This window comes from Camelus ferus, chromosome 8, assembly GCF_009834535.1.
Source record: "Camelus ferus isolate YT-003-E chromosome 8, BCGSAC_Cfer_1.0, whole genome shotgun sequence".
Classification (NCBI taxonomy): Eukaryota; Metazoa; Chordata; class Mammalia; order Artiodactyla; family Camelidae; genus Camelus; species Camelus ferus.
Genome location: NC_045703.1, coordinates 60,011,838 through 60,029,902, shown reverse-complemented (window position 1 = coordinate 60,029,902; position 18,065 = coordinate 60,011,838). Strand labels below are relative to the sequence as shown.

At 46.1% G+C, this 18,065-nt stretch overlaps 1 protein-coding gene and 1 long non-coding RNA gene across 4 annotated transcripts; one reads left to right on the top strand and one right to left on the bottom strand.

The window, feature by feature from the left end:
* Nucleotides 1-840: 840 nt before the first annotated feature.
* Nucleotides 841-9,353, bottom strand: LOC116665440. The gene is made up of 3 exons (XR_004322059.1): nucleotides 9,241-9,353; nucleotides 8,032-8,203; nucleotides 841-943 (listed from the first exon to the last, which is right to left on the bottom strand). It is a non-coding gene; the product is annotated as an uncharacterized LOC116665440 (long non-coding RNA).
* A 173-nt stretch (nucleotides 9,354-9,526) lies between these two features.
* Nucleotides 9,527-17,651, top strand: LOC102504173 (UL16-binding protein 1-like). Of its 3 annotated transcripts, none has more exons than XM_032485153.1 (5): nucleotides 9,527-9,662; nucleotides 14,023-14,286; nucleotides 14,527-14,802; nucleotides 15,431-15,566; nucleotides 17,603-17,651. In XM_032485153.1, the coding sequence occupies exons 1-4, from the start codon at nucleotides 9,587-9,589 to the stop codon at nucleotides 15,547-15,549; spliced, it is 735 nt and encodes a 244-aa protein (XP_032341044.1). In that variant the 5' UTR covers nucleotides 9,527-9,586; the 3' UTR covers nucleotides 15,550-15,566; nucleotides 17,603-17,651. The 3 variants fall into 3 exon arrangements, with proteins under 3 accessions (XP_032341044.1, XP_014415431.2, XP_006185540.2); XM_014559945.2 differs by lacking the exon at nucleotides 17,603-17,651 and adding an exon at nucleotides 16,896-17,435; XM_006185478.3 differs by lacking the exon at nucleotides 17,603-17,651 and adding an exon at nucleotides 16,800-17,435.
* Nucleotides 17,652-18,065: the final 414 nt, after the last annotated feature.

The following is an 18,065-nucleotide window of genomic DNA, read 5'->3' as shown; positions in this document are numbered from 1 at the left end:
CACGACACTTTAAACTTGATACCAACAATCCAGGTGAAATTAACAAAACTGAACACAACCTCTCTTCCCCATCATGCACGTCCTGGTAACTGAAGACTAAATTAAGTAGCCTTTTTCCACGTGGTTTTCATGACAGACAAACATCCTGCTACTTTCACCTCTTCTGCTCCCACTTTTTTCTCACCCCTTAAAAGGACTGTCAAAGCTTAGCCTTACTTTCTCCCACCTCACTCTTTAACTCAAGTGCCCTCTGGTGTTATCCTTGATTTTAGCAACTACAGTCTTGTTTCAATGGTGATAGTTCTATCAGGCTTCTCTTAAGTAGCAGCTAAGGCTAAATTAGACTATAAGACTTTGTTTTTAAAAAAAGAAATTAAAAATTAGAATGTCTATTGTCATTCTAGGTGAAGTAAGCCAGAAAGAGAAAGAAAAATACCATGATATCACTTATATGTGGAATCTAAGAGGGGGAAAAAGAAGACAAACGAACTTATTTACAAAACAGAAACAGACTCACAGACATAGAAAACAAACTTCTGGTTACCATGGGGGAAAGAGGGTGGGAAGGGATAAACTTGGGAGTTCAAGATTTGCAGAGACTAATTAATATATATAAAATAGATAAACAGCAAGTTCATACTGTATAGCACAGGGAACTATATTCAATATCTTACAGTAACTTATGGTGAAAGAGAATATGAAAACGAATATAGGTATGTTAATGTATGACTGAAGCATTGTGCTGTACACCAGAAATTGACACAACATTGTAGACTGACTATACTTCGATAAAAATATACCAAAAAATTAGAACGTCTAGATGCCAGACACTCCAACCTGCTTACTTAGTACAATTCTTCCAGGGCCTCACTTTCTCCGGTCGTGGACTTCGAGAGTGTTAGCGCAGAAATTCACCTTACAGCGCATGTAAGACAACGCTCATCTGAAAAACAAAGAAATCAAGACTCAGAGAAATTAAGAGACTTGCCAAGGTGAGAGAATGAGGGTTTAACACCTAGATCTTTTGCCACCATATAATGAAAAGAGTTAAAATTTCTTCAGTACTTACTACGAGCCGGGCACCATGCTAAATCCATTATGTGCATTATCTTATTTGAACCCCACAAAGATGTTTTAAAGTAGGTAATATTCAATTATACCTATTTTACAGATAGAGAAATACAAATTTGAGAGAGACAGTGGGGAAACGTGTGCTCCAGATCACACAAATACAGGTTTTAAACCAGGCAGCCTGATCCCAGAAACCATGTGAAGTCACAACCAATCTTACTGCCTTTACAGAAGCTGGAGACATAGATGCAGATAGACAGGTATATAGGTATAGATGGATATGCATGTACTAATGTATATATAAGAATAAGCAAAATATAGAATTATTTTGCATATCTTAAAACTTTGAATAGCATCATATTTTAGAATGAAAAATGAAAAACATTTGGAAGACACAGTTTCCTAAAAAATGGGTGACTCTAAACTATAGTGGCTAAGAATTTTGCACTTGGGTGCAAACATAAGGTAGTGGTTACTTTTAGGGGAAGGGAGGAGGTTCCGTTGGGATGGGGTACTTGAGGGAGCTGCTACGGTGGCTGCAGAATTCTGTTTCTTAACCTGGATGGCGGATACATGGGTGTTTGCCTTATAACAACTTGTTAAACTCATTAAGCAATACCAATTTTTCTCTATATGTTTCCATCTTCCCTTCTCCTCATCTGAGCAAATAGCTTTCTGAGTTCTTTCCCTCTGGGGAGATTCATGGAAAAGCAGAAAATAGAAAAGACTCCTTTCTTTTTTCCAAAATTCTAAGCTCTGAGAGAAAGTCCTAGACAGTGTCTTCAAGAAATACAAAGAGAAGATTTCCCCCACACTAAAGAAAGCCCAAGGATATGAAAATAAAGCAGTCAAAGACCTCTCGGACACGTGTTCGTCGTATGAGTAACAGTGGTGCACCACCGAAAACCTGTTTATGACTCATAGGACTGATTCTGTCTTGTGTTTCTTTCCCTTCTTCCATTTTTCTTCTCCTTCTCCTCTCCTGTTCCAGGGCAGATCTCGACCACTCATACAGTGTGACCCATCCGTTCTCCTTCCCACCAATGGCTACCGGTCAAATGAGTAACCTGGCTTTGTGAGAAAATGAACGCTACTTGTAGTAAACTTTGACTCAGCCATGAAGGGCCAGTGACTGGCTTAATGTTTTCCAGGAGGGAAACTGAGAGGCTAAATATTATAATCACAAAGATGAATCTTATGGCTCAGACTGAAAACAAGGAAGAGTCCTTACCAAAAAAAAAAGAAAGAGGTCAGGAAGAATTCAAGTTACCTTGGGTAAGAATGTTCTGCAAGCAGAAATCAGACTCCTTTGGCAGGAGTCTTTCAAAGGAGTCTTTGGGAAGTCAACACTCCTTTGACATAAAGTTTACTTTTAAGAGAGATAAGAAATATTTTGATAGTAATTTAAATGGACGGCATTCTCTTGACAGGAGCGATTTTTTTAAACATTCGATATTATGGGAAGAAAGAAGAGAAAATACACACCAAAAAAATTCAAACAATGGTAAACAGAATTATCATTTGATCAGTTAAATGTAGGTACAATTAAATGTTTAACACATGCCTGCTAATAAGCAAAACATTTTCATGGTAAGTGCTTATTACTACCTTTCCCTTTATGCCCATACACTTTTTTTTCAGGACAAATATTACTTCCTTCTATTGACAGCTTTCATCCACGATTGCGGAAATCAGAGGCTTAACTGTTGTTCGCGTTTGCTGCTATTAGCCCTTGTTTGTTAGTTCATCGGGAGGAGGAGGGACTTGAGTCAAAACGTTTCACAAAAGGAAATGGGAAATCACTTGATTTCTATCAGAAAAGCTTTGTGGTTTTTCTCACTCTGCTGTTGCTATGTCACGTGGAGTCTGCCAGCTAGAGCTCACAATTTTGGGGGGCAGAAAGATGCCTGTATGGGAGAAATTGCATCCCATGCGGTAACTCTAGTAATATTCATTTTCATTGCTCATTTTTGCTCTTAAAAGTACAATTCTCCTGACGTCATATTTTCCTGTAGTGCAACTCTGTCTGTTAAATCCGAAATTAATGATTTTTCCTTAAAGGCAAAATGTTACTGTAATTCACACTGTCCAAATATATTCTAAAAATGTATTTTAAACTATTTTAAATTATTCATTAAGATTCTGTAACAGTGTTAAAACTACCTAGTAATATCTGACTAATTCAGTTGAGTTCAGTGTTTAACGGGTGCTGTTTTCTACAATGTGGCTGTTTTTTAAATTTTTATTTAATTATTTTTTAGCAAGTTAACCTCTTTATTTTTCCTCCCAGTTTTACTGAGATACAATTGACATACAGCAGTGTATGACTTTAAAAGGTATACAGCATAATGCTTTGACTTACGTACACTGTAAAATAATTACCACAGGAAGCTTAGTGAAGATTCATCATCTCAAACACATACAAAAGAAAAAATATATTTTTCCCTTGTGATGAGAACTTTTTGGATTTTTCCCTCTTAACAACTTTAATATAGAACATACAGCAGTGCTAATTATACTTATCATGTTGTTTATTACACCCCTAGTACTTATTTATCTTATAACTGAAAGTTTGTACCTTTTGGCTACCATTATCCAATCCCCCCTCCCCCTCACCCCAACTCACCCCCAATTCCTACCCCTCCCACCCTCCCACCCCCACCCCGCCTCTGGTAACCACAAATCTGATCTGTGGGTTCTGGCCGGCAGAAGTCCCACTGAGACGGAATGAATTACTCGAGACTCTGTGGAAAAAGTCAAGAGAGCGAGAGGGAGTCGGGAGACAACTCCACGAGCCTCTCAAATTCTCCCACATTTATTGTGTACAATCAAAGGAGAAATCACTTAACAGTTGTGTGATGGAATGCCAGAATTTAGGGAAAGACAGAGTGGGATGGAGATTGTAGAAGCCACAATGAGTACAAAGTCTTTGTTTATCTTTAGGGAAGTTGTGGGGAGAGGGGAACAAGGTACATTCTTATAGATACGTCAAAGCAGACCACCAGACCAGCCAGTTTCTTGTTTTGGGGATAGAAGACTATCTACCAGCAGGCACGCCCAGCCCAGCGTTTATAGCCGAGGGCTTGGGTCGTTGCTTTGCAATTAGCAGAGTGCTACCTAAAACCTCAACTATGCAAGCAAGGCATTGTCTCCGCTTTTATGGCAAGGAGACCGGAATGCAAATGCACAGGCGCCTGCTTGGAAGACAGTTACTAAGCAAGTTTGTTCTTCTTTAAGGAGACCAGCAGCTGGGGTCTGTTACAATTTGTTAACCCAGTCATGGGCTCCCACACTGATCTCTTTTTTCTTTTTTTCTGATCTCTTTTTCAGAGTTTGTTATTTGTCTGTTTGTTTTTAAAAGCATAACTGACCTACAATACTATGTTAGTTCCTGGTGCACAACATAGTGATTTAACATTTCTATATGTTTCAAAATGATCACAACCATGTCAGTCAGTTTGTCACCATACAAAGATGTTACATTACTACTGACAATATCCCTCATACTGTACTTTTCACGCCCTTGATTCGCTTATTTTGTAACTGGGACTGTGTACCTCTTAATCTCCTTCGCCTATTTCTATCATCCCTCCATCCCCTCTGGTAACCACCTGTTTGTTCTTTGTGTCTGTTGAGTGTTTCTGTGATGTTCGTTCGTTTGTTTTGTTTTTTAGATTCCACATGTAAGTGAAATCATACAGTATTTGCTTTTCTCTGTCTGACTTATTTCACTTGGCATAATACCCTCTAGGTCCATCCATGTTGTCACCAATGGCTGTGGCTATTTATTTTTTTAAGTCTAGAATCAGTGTGTTTCCAACGACTAAAGGGACTGGATATTTCATTAAACTATCTATCATACTTGTAGTAAATCTAATATATGGCTGACCTTATGAAATTTATAAACTATAAAAATGATAGTGAGAGTTGTCATCTAGGTCTGCCATTCACTTTGTCTGAAATCAAGTGTTCACTAAGGAAAAAATGATTAGTTTTTTCATTTCTGCAAACTTGAAAATAGTACTGCTTGGTACTGCAAGGTTGGTTAAGATGTTTCATGACTGAAGGAATTTCATTTGCCTTGTTTTTACTTCCATAGTTTAGAAACATGCCTTGTAATGTTGCCAAATGCCTACATGTTTCTAATACATGCTAAAAGATAAAGGACTTTAAGCTACTTCTATTCAAAAAGAAGAGGAGTATTGTCTGTAATTATATCCGGATAAATTTGATTCACATAAAATATGGAAAGAGAATAACAGCTGACTAGCACTAGCTGAACAAAAGAAGAACAATGAACTTGTCCCACATATGAGCGCAGTTGCTGCTCTATTAGTTGTAAAAGTTTTTAAAACCCTCCCCTCACCTCCATGAGGCTAGCCGGCAGCCCAGCATGGTACAAAATTTACTTGAGAGAGATGGCAAAGAGCACAATCTTCCAGCTCCCTCCTTCAAATGAACCCTGAGACACGCAGAAATAAGAAGGAAAGAGATCCGCTGCAATATTAACAGCAGCCCTGGAGAACCAAGGAGTATTATCGTCAAAGACTGAAGGAAAAGAGCTTTGGGGCTAGAACTTTATATCCAGACAGATTTTCATTTAATCAGGAGGATGCAGGCATTAGCTCTCTATTTTCTCCATAACATATCATCACAAACCTATCTGCTTAAATCAACACACACTTAACTATCCGTAGGGAAAAGACCTGGGTGGGCCCTGTTCCTTTCTCTGATCTGGTTCTCACAAGGCTGAAAGCGAAGTGCACTGTCACCATTTCGCTTTCTGGCCAGCTTGGCTCTCGACCAGAGGGCCTGAAGGAAATCCACTTCCTAGCTCAATGGAATCCAGTTTCCTGCAGTTTCAGGACTGGTGACGCATTCAGACCCAGGATGGGGAAGGGGGTGCACCCCGCAGCCCGCGGGGGTTGGAGATCCTTCCTGCTGGGTGGTTTCCCCACCCCCTCCTCATTCCCCTCCTTGGGCTCTACCTCCTCGGTAAATTCTCTGGGGCTGGTGGCCGCCCTCCCCGCTAGGTCAAGGCCGAAAAAGAGAACACTGGCAAGAAAGTAATGCCTGGAGGGTAGCAGGTGGAGCGGGGAGAAGAGGGGAGAGGGCGGGGCAGGAAATGCTGCTGCAGCCCCCCAGCCCCCACCAGCACATTGAGAAGTCCGAGCCCCTGGAGACGGGCTGGGCAATACCCAGACATACCCCGGAAAACACCTCTCTCCACACCCCCTACCCGCGTCCCCACAACACTGCTCTTTGCCAGCGACTTCCAAGACCGAAATAGCGGTAAACCGCAGGTACAGCAAAGGCTCTTCGTTCTCCACCTCACCTCGCACCGTTTATAACACATCTCTTCCGGGCCCAAGAAGCCCAGGGTCTCCTGTAATCACACCCTCCACCAACCGGCATCCTATTCCCCTTGCCTGAGGACACATTCCAGCCAAAGCCTAGGAACCCGGCCGGCAGTTGCTGAAGGAGAAGGGATGGGAAGTACAGCTTCCCAGAGTCTGACACAGGCAGTGAGGGTGAGGACGCGCGCTCCCCCTTCTACCTTTCGGTCCCAGACCTGCTAGGGACACAAGCATCACAAAGGTCACTGATTTAGGCAGGAGTCTGCAAGCTGTTCCTGTAAACGGAGGATAATGAATAGCTTCGCCTTTGCAGGCTGTTTGGTGTCTGTCTCTGTACCAAGTAGTGCAGAAGCAGTCAAAGGCAACATGCAAACAAATGGCGAGGCTGGGGTGGGGAGGAAGGCAGCAGATGTGCCAGTGTCCTAGTTTGCTGACCCCCCAGATTTAGGGTATATACTTGCCCCAGATATGGGTGCCACACTCTTAGTGAATCTGCCCAGGAGTTCCTCAGCCTGGCTTTGAAGAGCTCTGTCCTGGCCATGGCTTCTGGGTGGAGTGAATGTGATAGGCACGCACGTGTGCCGTAGAGGGGCTCCTGGTCCAAGGTGCCACAGGGACAGCTCATAAAGCCGGAGGTAAGAGCAGAGGGTGAGCTGTAGTGCAGCATTTCTGATGTGGGGTTTAGGCCACCTGCTGGTGCAGCTTGCTTGTTCCCTGTGGCCCTGCTCATGACAACTGGGAGGAATCATTTCTGTCTTATAACCACTGGGTCTGTCTGGCCTAATAAGCAGTGGGCCAAGGAGCCCACTCTGGGCAGCTCTAGGTTGTATGGTCACTTGATACCCTATGGCCAGAGGCCTCATCTCTACCAGGTCCCAGGACTATACCAGGAGATACTTTAAAATGTGTGGCTTTCCCTCCTGCAAGTGGCATGGCCTTGCTTCTGACCCTACGCGTTCTGTGTTGTGATTCTCCAGTGAGGATGCCATAAACTGCACAGAGCATCACTTCCCCCCTCATATACCTCTGTGTCATAGGATCTGTTGAGTTGTAGGGTCCTAGTGGCAGGTCCCCCCACACTCATTCATTCATGTCCTGTCCATGACCCCTTTCCTGATGCAACAGCTGAACTGAGTAGTTGCAGAGGGGCCTAGGTTCTGCATAACCTGAAATATTTAGCCTCTAGACATTACAGAGGTTCTTTGGACCAGGGTGTTATAAAATGGAGCTATGAGAGGGATCACACCCCTGCATCATTCTGATTCCAGATGTTTACTTCTTACTGTTCCTTCTTCCAGATTTTTTTTTTTTTTTTTTTGCATTTCACTTGTTCTGTTTACGGAAAGCCTTCAATACCATCTCAAATGTCAAGTCCTGAGAGACACTTCTTACCATTATCTTCATGAGTCACCTCCTCTTCTGCCGTGGCATCAAATCACAAAGAATAAATAAATCTTTTTCCTTTATCTGTCCCTTGGGCACAGCAGGTCCTGAACACCTTGCTCTAGAATGTTGCATCAAGAGTTCTAAACATCAAAATAAAAAATAAGAGGAAATCCCCATCCTGTGACTCTAGTCCCTTTGGTCCACGGGGGCTGGTTACCTCTTTTGCTGATACGAAGAGTAAATGACTACAGAATGGGGAGAAGACCGCCGTGTGAGACAACCACGAGCACAAGACTTCTGAAGACAGTACAGTCTCCTGTGCAGAGAAGTCGCTCCCATCTGAACTGCACACCGAGGGGGCAAGTTGGCTGTGAGTTCAGTTATACTCTCTGATGATGCAAAAAAAAAAAAAAAAAGTATTAAGTTTCACAAGCTGGTTGTACTCAAATATATTTTCTCAGTTTCAGATCCTTGTCTATTTTATTGAGTGGAACGTCTTGAACTGAAAGGATTCAAGAATAATGTTGCATTTCCTTGTCTCAGGAAACACTTTTTATGATAACTTGTCAGATTGTCTACGAACAAACTCACTTTTTTAGGCATTATTGATAAAGTCTTTTCTTCACGTGATATTTTATGCAAGAACACTTCAGATGTGTTATTAGATGTGACTGATTTTAACAAATCCTATTAGATTTGTATCAACTAGTTACATGTTATATTCATAGTCTTTCGTGAATCATCGCCTTTTTGTTTAAGAGATGGCCTATTTTAACCCTTTGTATAGGTACATTCCTATTTTTGTGACAAAAGAACATTTAAAATTGTCCTGAACAGAAAAATAATGGCTATCAGAAATATGTTTTGTTTTAGTGTGAGTTACCGTTACTGTATTTGTTTATTTGAAGGTGGAAATTTAGCATTCAGTGCAGTTTTCAATAAAAAGTAATAAAAAAATCAAACAAGCAAAAGGCTGGATGAAAAAATATTTAGTCTTTCAAATGTGTGAATGAGGACTTCGGAATGACATACAATAAAAGTGGCCACCCAAATCCAAACCTCTCCACATTATCAGTAAATAGAGAGCAACAAAAGGGGCAAAGGAAACGTCTGTCTTCAGCAGGAGGAAGAGACTGAAAACACCTGAATCCATCTGACTCTTTAGCTATGAAGGACAATACAGGTAAAAATTGAATTGTGTCTGAGGTTTAAATGGTAGTAGTGTCTGAGTGTGAAAACTATTTTGGTGATTGCATTGTAATTATGTAGGAAAATACCCTGCTTGCATTTTTGCCTTCACTTGGAACTAGAAATTCTGGTCTCAGTCCACCTAGCTTTTTCTAGCGAGCAGTTACTTGGTTCACAAAAGGTCTTGGGCTCCACTAGCATAGAAGATGCTTGAAAACATATCGTTGGTGACACCTACCGGTAACGGCTGTCTTCAGTCCCTTTCATTAAGCCAGGAGAGTTCTCCGGAAAGAAAATACTGAGTCTTTAAAGAAAAGAAGGAATGACTGTGAAATCGGGAGTGGAGACGGGGAACGAAAAGGGGCCAGAAGAACAGGGTGGAGAAAGGCTGAGCGGCACTAGGACCAAACTTCCCAATCAAGAAACTGACAAGGGCAAGCGAGGGAGCGCTCACCCCTTACATAGGACGTGACACAGGACGTTGACGAGCGTGGGTGGGCGGTGCCTGGGACGCCGGGCGATCTTAAGCTATTAGACGGAGATTCACCGCTCCCGGCACAGTTGCGTCTCTCCAGAGGCTAGCGATGGTGCGGACCAGTGGCTCCAAGACCAGTTTTCGCTTCCTGCGTCTACTACTCTCAGTTTACATGGTGTACAGCGGTAAGTTTGTGAGGTCGGGCGAGGTGGGGGGCATCTGCAGAAGGTGAAGGGATTCGGGGGGGGTCGGGGGGCAGGAGATGTCTCGCTACGGGGGAGGAAGTTTGCCGGGGTGGGTTTCTGCGGGAGTTACCGAAACTTCTTGCTGGATGGGTGCCGTCCAATCTTCTTCCCCGAGGAGCAAAGAGGCTCCTCCGTGGCTTCCCGGGGATCAGTTGCCGCTCTCCGAGCCAGAAAAGGGGCGGTTTGGGAGAAGAAGTAAAGCTGGGAGTGTGAGGTGGAGCGAGGAGAAGAGGAAGAGAGCGCGCGGCAGGAAAGTCTGCGCAGCCATGCAGCCCTGCAGCCCTCAGTCCCCAGTCCCAGCCCCCAGCCCGCCCCTCGCGAAACCCCAGCCCGGGAGCTGGGCTGGGCAAACAGGAGGGCGTTCCCCCAGGGACGCGACCCAGAACACCGGCAAAAGCAGCCACCCCTGATCTGCTCGCACAGACCCTTCTGGTCCCTGCTGCTCTCTGTCCTTGAGTCATCCCAGGGGTAAATTTCAGACGCATCCCCAAAGAGACGCTAATTTTTTTTTTTTAACAGAGACGCAATTCTTAACCACTTGTGAGTCAATTAGTTCCTCCCAGGAGGCTCATACTGTAACCGTTTGAAGCTACTACATGATTTAAGTTCTGCTCACCGCTGGAAAGGTCCACGAGTGGTGGCAGAAAAGGAAAAGTTGGTTTATTAAGGAGGCCTGTACCTTGGGAAGATGGTGAACTAATGTCCTAAGACTGTCTCCAAGTTGCCAGATAAGGAGATGATTTTAAAGGCAGTGCCAGGGACGGGGCTAAAGTGTGCGCCCTCAGCTTGTGCACAGCTCTCCGGTTGGTTGGCATCAAGGTGAAGTTTCAAGCATCACGCCATCTTATGTTTTCAACCAGTCCAGGGGTCTATGAGCTTGCATTCAGCAGTTTTATCCGGTGGGGGTTGGCTTCCGGGACATGTAATTTGGGAATGTGGATCAGATCTTTATATCTTTCAGAAACTCGGAATTCAGTGACACTGCTATGTGGCTAGTCGATAATCTAAATTGTTATCACTTTCCCAGCCCAACAAGTATTCTTAGTTTCTCCATCTTTACATATATTAATCTTTAATTGGGGGGGGGTATAGTTAGGGGTTTTAAATTATTTATTTATTTAAAATGGAGAGACTGAGGATTGAACACAAGACCTTGTGCATGCCAAGCACCTGCTCAGCCACTGAGCTATACCCTCCTCCCCATCATTAACTCTTGAACCAGACTTTTGAGACTCACAGGAGGCCTGGTAGAGGCCTTTAAAGCTTTTCTACAAACACTGGACAGGCAGGGGATATGGTGGGCTGGGTGTCTGTCCTGAGAAGGCCCCACAGGGTCCTGCTTGGTTATAACACTATTCATTAACCATCTCTCCACCGTCCCAAGGAGCCCAGTGCCTCCAACACCTTCCAATCTGTGAAGGGATTCTAATCACACCTTCTATCCAGCTGGCACCTTACCCCTTACCTGAGGACACATCCAAGCAAAAGCCTGGGAACCCGGCCCACGGTTCCTGAAGGAGGAGGGATGGGAAGCACAGGTTCCCAGCGTCTGACCCAGGCAGTGAGGGTGAAGACGGGTGCTCCCTCTTCTACCCTTTGGTCCCAGATTCATATTGTCTAAGGACTGGGGAGTCAGCATCCTGTAATGGTTATTGATTAAGACAGGAGTTGGCAAACTTTTTCTAAAGAAGGCAGAGAATAAACATGTTTGTCTTTACAGGCCATGTGGTATCTGTCTCTGTGCACCAGGGGCCTCCACCTTTGTAGGACAAAAGCAGCCAAAAACAATATGCAAACCAACGGGGAATCAGATTTGCCCACTGCCCTGGTTTTGCGACCCCAGTATTGGGTGCCCCAGCCCCGAGGGAATCATCCAAGGGGTGCCTTACCTGTGTCTTTTATAACCAGGACCTTGCCCTGTCCCGACTGTGGCTTCTGGGTGCCGTGAATGTGATAGGAGCGTGGGTCCTGCAGATATGGGCTAATTCTACCCCTCCTTTGCTATAGAGTGGCTCCTTGGTCCAAGGTACCATAGGAACACTCGTGAAGCCATAGGTGTGAGGATAGCGTGAGTGGTCCTGTGACATTCCTGGTGTTGGGTCTCGACCACCCAGTGGAGCAGCGTGTTTGATCCCTGTGTCCCTGCTCATGCCAAAGCAGATAATCACTTCTATCTTACGACAGCTGGCCTCTCTGATTAGTGGGTTGATGAGCCCAATTCATGATGGGCAACTCTGACATTCCATGGCCAGAGGTTTCATCTCCACCAGGCCCAAGGACCATACCAGGAGATACTTTTAGATGGTGTGGGTTTCCCCATGCAAACGGCATGGCCTTGCTTCAGAACACTAGGGATCTGTGTTGTGAGCCTCCAAGTAGAAATGCCATGTACTGCGCATAGCACCTTTCCGACCACAGGTACCTCTAATAGCATGCGTTCTACTGGGTCCTCTGCCCAGGAAGCAGGTCCAGTCGCACACTATTCACGTAGTGTCTGTGACTGCTTGTGTGCTACAACGGTAGCTGCAACAGAGACCCATGGTCTGCAATGCCTGAAATATTTACTACGTTCCATTACAGAAAACCTACGGGCCACACTGGCAATTAAATGGAGATAGGGTAGGGACCACAGCCCTGCATCCTTACAGAGGTTATAGGCTGGTACTCACTTCTGTCATTTCCTCCAGACAATGATATTGTTTTCCATGTGCAACTTAAGGGGTGGCGAGGCAGTGTGAGAAGCCTGAATTTGGAAATCACTACTATAGTAGTCCTCACCCACAGTAATATACTAACTACAAAGATTTTCTGTTCATGTTACAACTCCAGGGCTTGTGAAATGACTGCTGTGTAGATCTGTGGACCCTGTGGCAACACTGTAAGCGGGACTGGAGACAGATGTCTAGTCAGTACCTGGCCCTTCATACATCACCTCAATAACAGGAGGGCCATAATGATGCTTCAGGTCCCTGGGCAGGGCATCAGTCACACACTGGGTCCAAAATGAATCTGTGGGTAGCTTCTGCTTCCGAGTGTATGCCTACCCAAGTCATTGGCATGTGGCTCCCAAACATGGGGAAGGCCAGAAGGACTTACTGCACTCTCTGTGGTGATCAAAGGGCCCTCCTCCTTGGAACCTGGCCTGTCTCTCTCTAGTAATGGATTCTGGGTGTGAGAACCAGCTCAGTTCTGGAAACTGGGCCAAGGATCTGGATGCTTGGTTGGAATGGCTGCATTCAGCCTCCTGATCACACATCCTTATGTTTTGTCTCTCTTTTACTTGTTTCAGTCAAGCAGTTTTCATCCAGACTGGCTGCCCATCTGTTGCCCCCTGGGACCAGCCTGCTCTATCAGCCATCACCGTAGCTGTCTGCAGTCAGGCCCCAGCTGACCTTCTGGCCTTTCTAATCACTGGGAGCATTGCACCTGCTTGGCTCCTGACCTGGAGCACCTCCACCTGGCTTCTGCTATGTCAGCATTTTCCATCTCTGCTACCGCTGGAAGCCCACTGGGAACACCATCTCCTACCGCCATTCCCTGACCTTCAGCAAAAGTCACCCTTGAGCTGTTTGAGAGGCTTCTCAGCCGTGCTTTCCTCACAGACTTGATAGGAGTCCTTCACCCTTTCCCTGTGGAGGGTGGTGGCTTGGACACTTTTCTGCACTTTCCTATGATGTCCGCCCTGGCGGATTCACTTCTCTGGGCCTTTTAATCCCCTCCTCTCATACCTACCTCGGAAGTTCTGGATGTTCTGTGTCATGCAATGTGGGCCGTGCCTTTTTCTAAGCTTCCAAGGCTCATCCTACTCGAGATGAGCAGCATCTCCCCGGGCCTTGCTTAGTCCCATGACCTGTAACTGTACACTCTCCCTTCTCCAACTCTGGGTTCTCTGCTCATCCATCCTCAGTCTGATCAGATTCCTCAGAAGCAGCCCCTTCAGGCTCTCCATGTCCCCACAGGACGCTGAGCTGGATTCCGACGATCCTCTGGCTTCTAAGCTTTTCCTCCCACAGCCACCCGGCACGTCTCTGGAAAGGTTATGTGTCGGCTGATGCTGGGTACCGACCTGGTAGACAAGGGGATATATCCAGCATGTGTGATTTCTTGCCAGGCGGGAGCCGCCTCCTTCTCCCCAAAGAAGAGGGGGCACTGGCCTGTAACTGGTGGGGGGAGGGCCAGGCAGGGGCAGTCCTTGCTCTGCCAGCCCAGCCCCAGTTTTTTTTGCTGTCACCAAGAAGGGGGAGGGTGCATGAGTGCTTTCCTGCCAACCTCAACCCTCACTGGCATTTTTCCTTCACAGCTCCTCACTCTCTTTCCTATAACTTCACCATCAGTCCTAATCCCAGACCGGGACAGCCATGGTGTGTGGTTCAATGCCAGGTGGACAAAGAGTATTTTCTCTCCTATGACTGTGGCGCTGCTAAGATCCAATCCATGAGTCTCCTGGGAGAGAAAGTAAAAGGCACAAAAGATTGGGAAGGACAGATGGAAACACTCAGAGATGCTGGGAACGTGCTCAAAGAGCAATTGCCTGACATTGTGCCGGAGGAACACACTCTCAGGGGTAAGTCAGAAAGTCTGGGTGCACAAGGGAGCAGATTGTGGGGTTAGGTTCCTTCATTGTATTCGGGTAAAAAATAAAATAAAATTGGATTTTGCTCCTTCCCCAGTAGGCAGCAGAAAGAACAGGCCTTAAAGGAGAGAGCAGCACCAGATTAGATGGGCCCAAGGGAGGCAGACACCAGGTGGGGGCAAAGAATATGTCAAAACTGGAGGCTTACCTCTTTCCCATGGTGGGGGGCAGATCTTCTTACCCTGCAGGGTATGATGACATGTCACAAGAAAGCTAATGGAGACAGGGGTGCATCCTGGTACTTTGGCTTCCATGGCCAGATGTCTCTCACCTTTGATCCGGAAAATGAAACCTTGACATTGGTTCATCCTGAAGGCAGAAGGATGAAAGAGAAGTGGGAGCACAACAGGGATGTGACCAAGTTCTTCAGGAAGACCTCCATGGGCGATTGCAGGGCCTGGCTTGATCGTTTCTTGGAGCACTGGAAAGAGATACTGAAAACAACAGGTAAGGGTGGGGGAGGACGTGATGGTCCTATCAACATGACATTGACCTGCCCCTCTGTGTGTGTGTGAGTGTCTTTGAGAAAGTGATTCATCTGCCTTGAATTGTTCATGGGAGAACACAGGGATGTTCCAGCATCCTTCCTTTCTCTTCTCACCTCCTGACTCTCTTCCTCACAGCACAGGCTCTGGACCATTCACCGTGGATTCTTGCTGACCCCACACATGATGGCATCATTCTGATTATAGAGATTTACTTCTTATTTTTCCCTGTCTCCAGAATTTTTTTAAAATCTCACCTGCTCTATTTCTGCAAATCCACCAATACGACCTCAGATGTCAGCTCCTGAGGGGACTTCTCTGATCACACTGTCACGTGTCACCTCCTCTTCTTTCATAGCAGGAGTGGGTGGTAATACTATACCCCTCGTTGGCCCCATTAGCTGTCTGATCCTGGTGGAGACACGGCTCTTCCCTCTCCCTCTTTCTACGTCAGGACCCGGCACTAGGGCTGCCATGTGGTGGGTTAGAACTGTCTGCATAGGAGAGGCACCTGGGCCAGGGGCGCTGAGGAGGCATCTCCTCAGTTTTGGGGTCTGAACAAGGGCTTTCACTCTTCCTTTCCTCTGCAGCATCACCAACCACGGCCACCCACACAACCCGGTCCAGGGCCATAGCCGTCATGCCCACGGCCTGCCTCCTCTTCGTGGTCTTCACCTATGGGGTCTTCACCTATGGCATCCTATGCTGAGTCCTTTTCACTAACAGGTACTGAGGGCAGAATTCAGGGGGAAGGAAGGGGCAGAGGGCCTAGTGTGGGGATGGGAAGAGGTGAATCCCAGCCCAACCCCTGCCCCCTCACTGACCCTTTTCATCCTGGAAATGAAACCAGGTGGAAAAGACCTCATACCTCTCAATAGCCATAACTTGGACCAATTCAGCCCTGAGCGCTAGTAGCTCCTAAGTATCGGGTGGCAGTGGAAAGGGGATGGGCCCTCACCAAGGCTCAGAGCCTGTTGATGCTCAAGTGGTTTAGCAAAGTCAGCCTGAGCGGCACAGGCACCTGTGTGGCAGGGCCCCGTGGGAGGTGGTGTGGGGCCAGCAGGCACACAGGGCACAGGCAGGACTCACACTTGGGTCAGAGCGGTGTGGTGGTTCCATGTGACGTGTCAAGGGGAAGGGGACACATCCAGGAGGCTAAGAGGAGAGGGGCCTGGGTCTTATCCCAAGAGGAAGGGATGGGAAGGCTTTACAGATCCAATGCCAAAGGCCGGAGTTTGGTGCTGGTTCCCATGGAAAGTGGCTTAGGTCACAGCAGACAAGGCAGAAGGCCGGCCATACAGACCGTGCAGGATGGAATTAGGAGGAGGCCAGTTCTCTGTGGAGCAACAGGAATTCTGACTCCGCATATTGCGTGCAGCTGGCACCAGCCTCCTGCAGACTCCAGCCTGAGCCCTGGAGCAGCCCCTGCTGTGGGCAGACGTGACTCAGGAGACGGGTGGGACTGAGCTGCAGTGGATGCTCCCAGCTGGGCTGGACCAGGAATAGATGGGGCCAGGGCAGGGACCATCATACTGACAGAGATGCGTCCTGCTAGCTAAGAGGCTGGGAGAGAAGGGAAGAGACTCAGGCTTGCCTGCAGCCCTCCCTGAAGCTCTCAGGGTGGAAGGCCCCTCTCCATCAGAACTGCCACCAGGTCCTTTAGGCCCTCCATCAGGGGAGGATCAGGACCCAAGGAAAGAGGGCAGACTGACTCATTACTGGCTTCAGTCCTGAGCCCAAGCCCAGATATCAGGGCCTGAAGCTGATTCTGTGATGCAGTAAAGGAGAGAAGAGGTTAGGACAAGCTGCTGGACCCAGCATGGGGTGGGAGGGTGGAGAAATCACATGCCCCTCAGTGAGGGTGGGGCTGGAGGTGGGGAGAGACTGGGGAAGGGTAGCCCCAGGAAACTGACAGGATTTCCTCAGCCACGTGGACCAATACCTGTTTCCCTTCTGAAGGCTTATGGTGCTACCACAAAGCCCCTGACAGGGTGGTCTGCCTCAGAGACTCTGCCTTTTGCTTGGCCACCTTTGATCTTCTGCCGTTCATTTTAGACCACCACAGATTCACACCCTGCAAATCCCAGGGCTACCAGCCGATCCCGATGACACAGTAGATGTACCATCTCGTGTCCTTTTTCAATTTGGTGACTGTTCTACTCAGAACATTTTTTCTAAAACATTTTGCCACGTTCTCTTGGTGCTACTGATGGAATTCCTGCACTGAAACATTCAAATGTTTGAACAAGGAATCGCAACAAACAGGACCTTTTCCATCTTCTTCTAGTTTGTGGAAAACCAGACTCTTCTCTGCATCTCGTGACCTTGTTCTTGCAAATGATGATGCTGCCAGAAAAATAACATGTGCTGCTTATTACAGAACCTCAGGAATTCTTTCTGTGTCTGGGGAAACAATGTGAGGGTATTTAAGAAGAATTCAATCTTATTTATGATTGTATCTATTAATTTATTACACTAGATGTAATTCCTTCAGATTTCTGTTTTATCTTTTGGTCAACTTATCTTCGACAAAGGAGGCAAGAATATACAATGGAATAAAGACAGTTTCTTCAGCAAATGGTGTTGGGAAAACTGGGCAGCAGCATTTAAAACAATGAAGCTAGAACATTCCCTTACACCATACACAAAAATAAACTCAAAAGGGATCAAAGACTTAAACATAAGACAAGATACAATAAACCTCCTAAAGGAAAACATAGGCAAAACATTATCTGACATACATCTCAAAAATTTTCTCCTAGAAGAAATAAAAGCAAGAATAAACAAATGGGACCTAATGAAACTTACAAGCTTCTGCACAGCAAAGGAAACCAGAAGTAAAACAAGAAGACAACCTACGGAATGGGAGAAAATTTTTGCAAATGAAACCGACAAAGGCTTGATCTCCAGAATATACAAGTAGCTCATACGACTCAATAAGAAAAAAATAAACAACCCAATCCAAAAATGGGCAGAAGATCTAAACAAGCAATTCTCCAAGGAAGACATACAAATGATCAAAAGGCACATGAAAAAATGCTCAGTATCACTAATTATCAGAGAAATGCAAATCAAAACTACAATGAGGTATCACCTCACACCAGTCAGAATGGCCGTCATTCAAAAATCCACAAATGACAAATGCTGGAGAGGCTGTGGGGAAAGGGGAACCCTCCTACACTGCTGGTGGGAATGCAGTTTGGTGCAGCCACTATGGAAAACGGT

What these genes read in the sequence shown, in the direction of transcription:
- LOC102504173 (XM_032485153.1), top strand. Translation starts at nt 9,587, where the DNA reads ATGGTGCGGACCAGTGGCTCCAAGACCAGTTTTCGCTTCCTGCGTCTA. An exon ending in AGTTTACATGGTGTACAGCG is followed by an intron (nt 9,663 to 14,022) that starts GTAAGTTTGTGA and finishes TTTCCTTCACAG; the next exon opens with CTCCTCACTCTCTTTCCTAT. An exon ending in GGAGGAACACACTCTCAGGG is followed by an intron (nt 14,287 to 14,526) that starts GTAAGTCAGAAA and finishes GGTGGGGGGCAG; the next exon opens with ATCTTCTTACCCTGCAGGGT.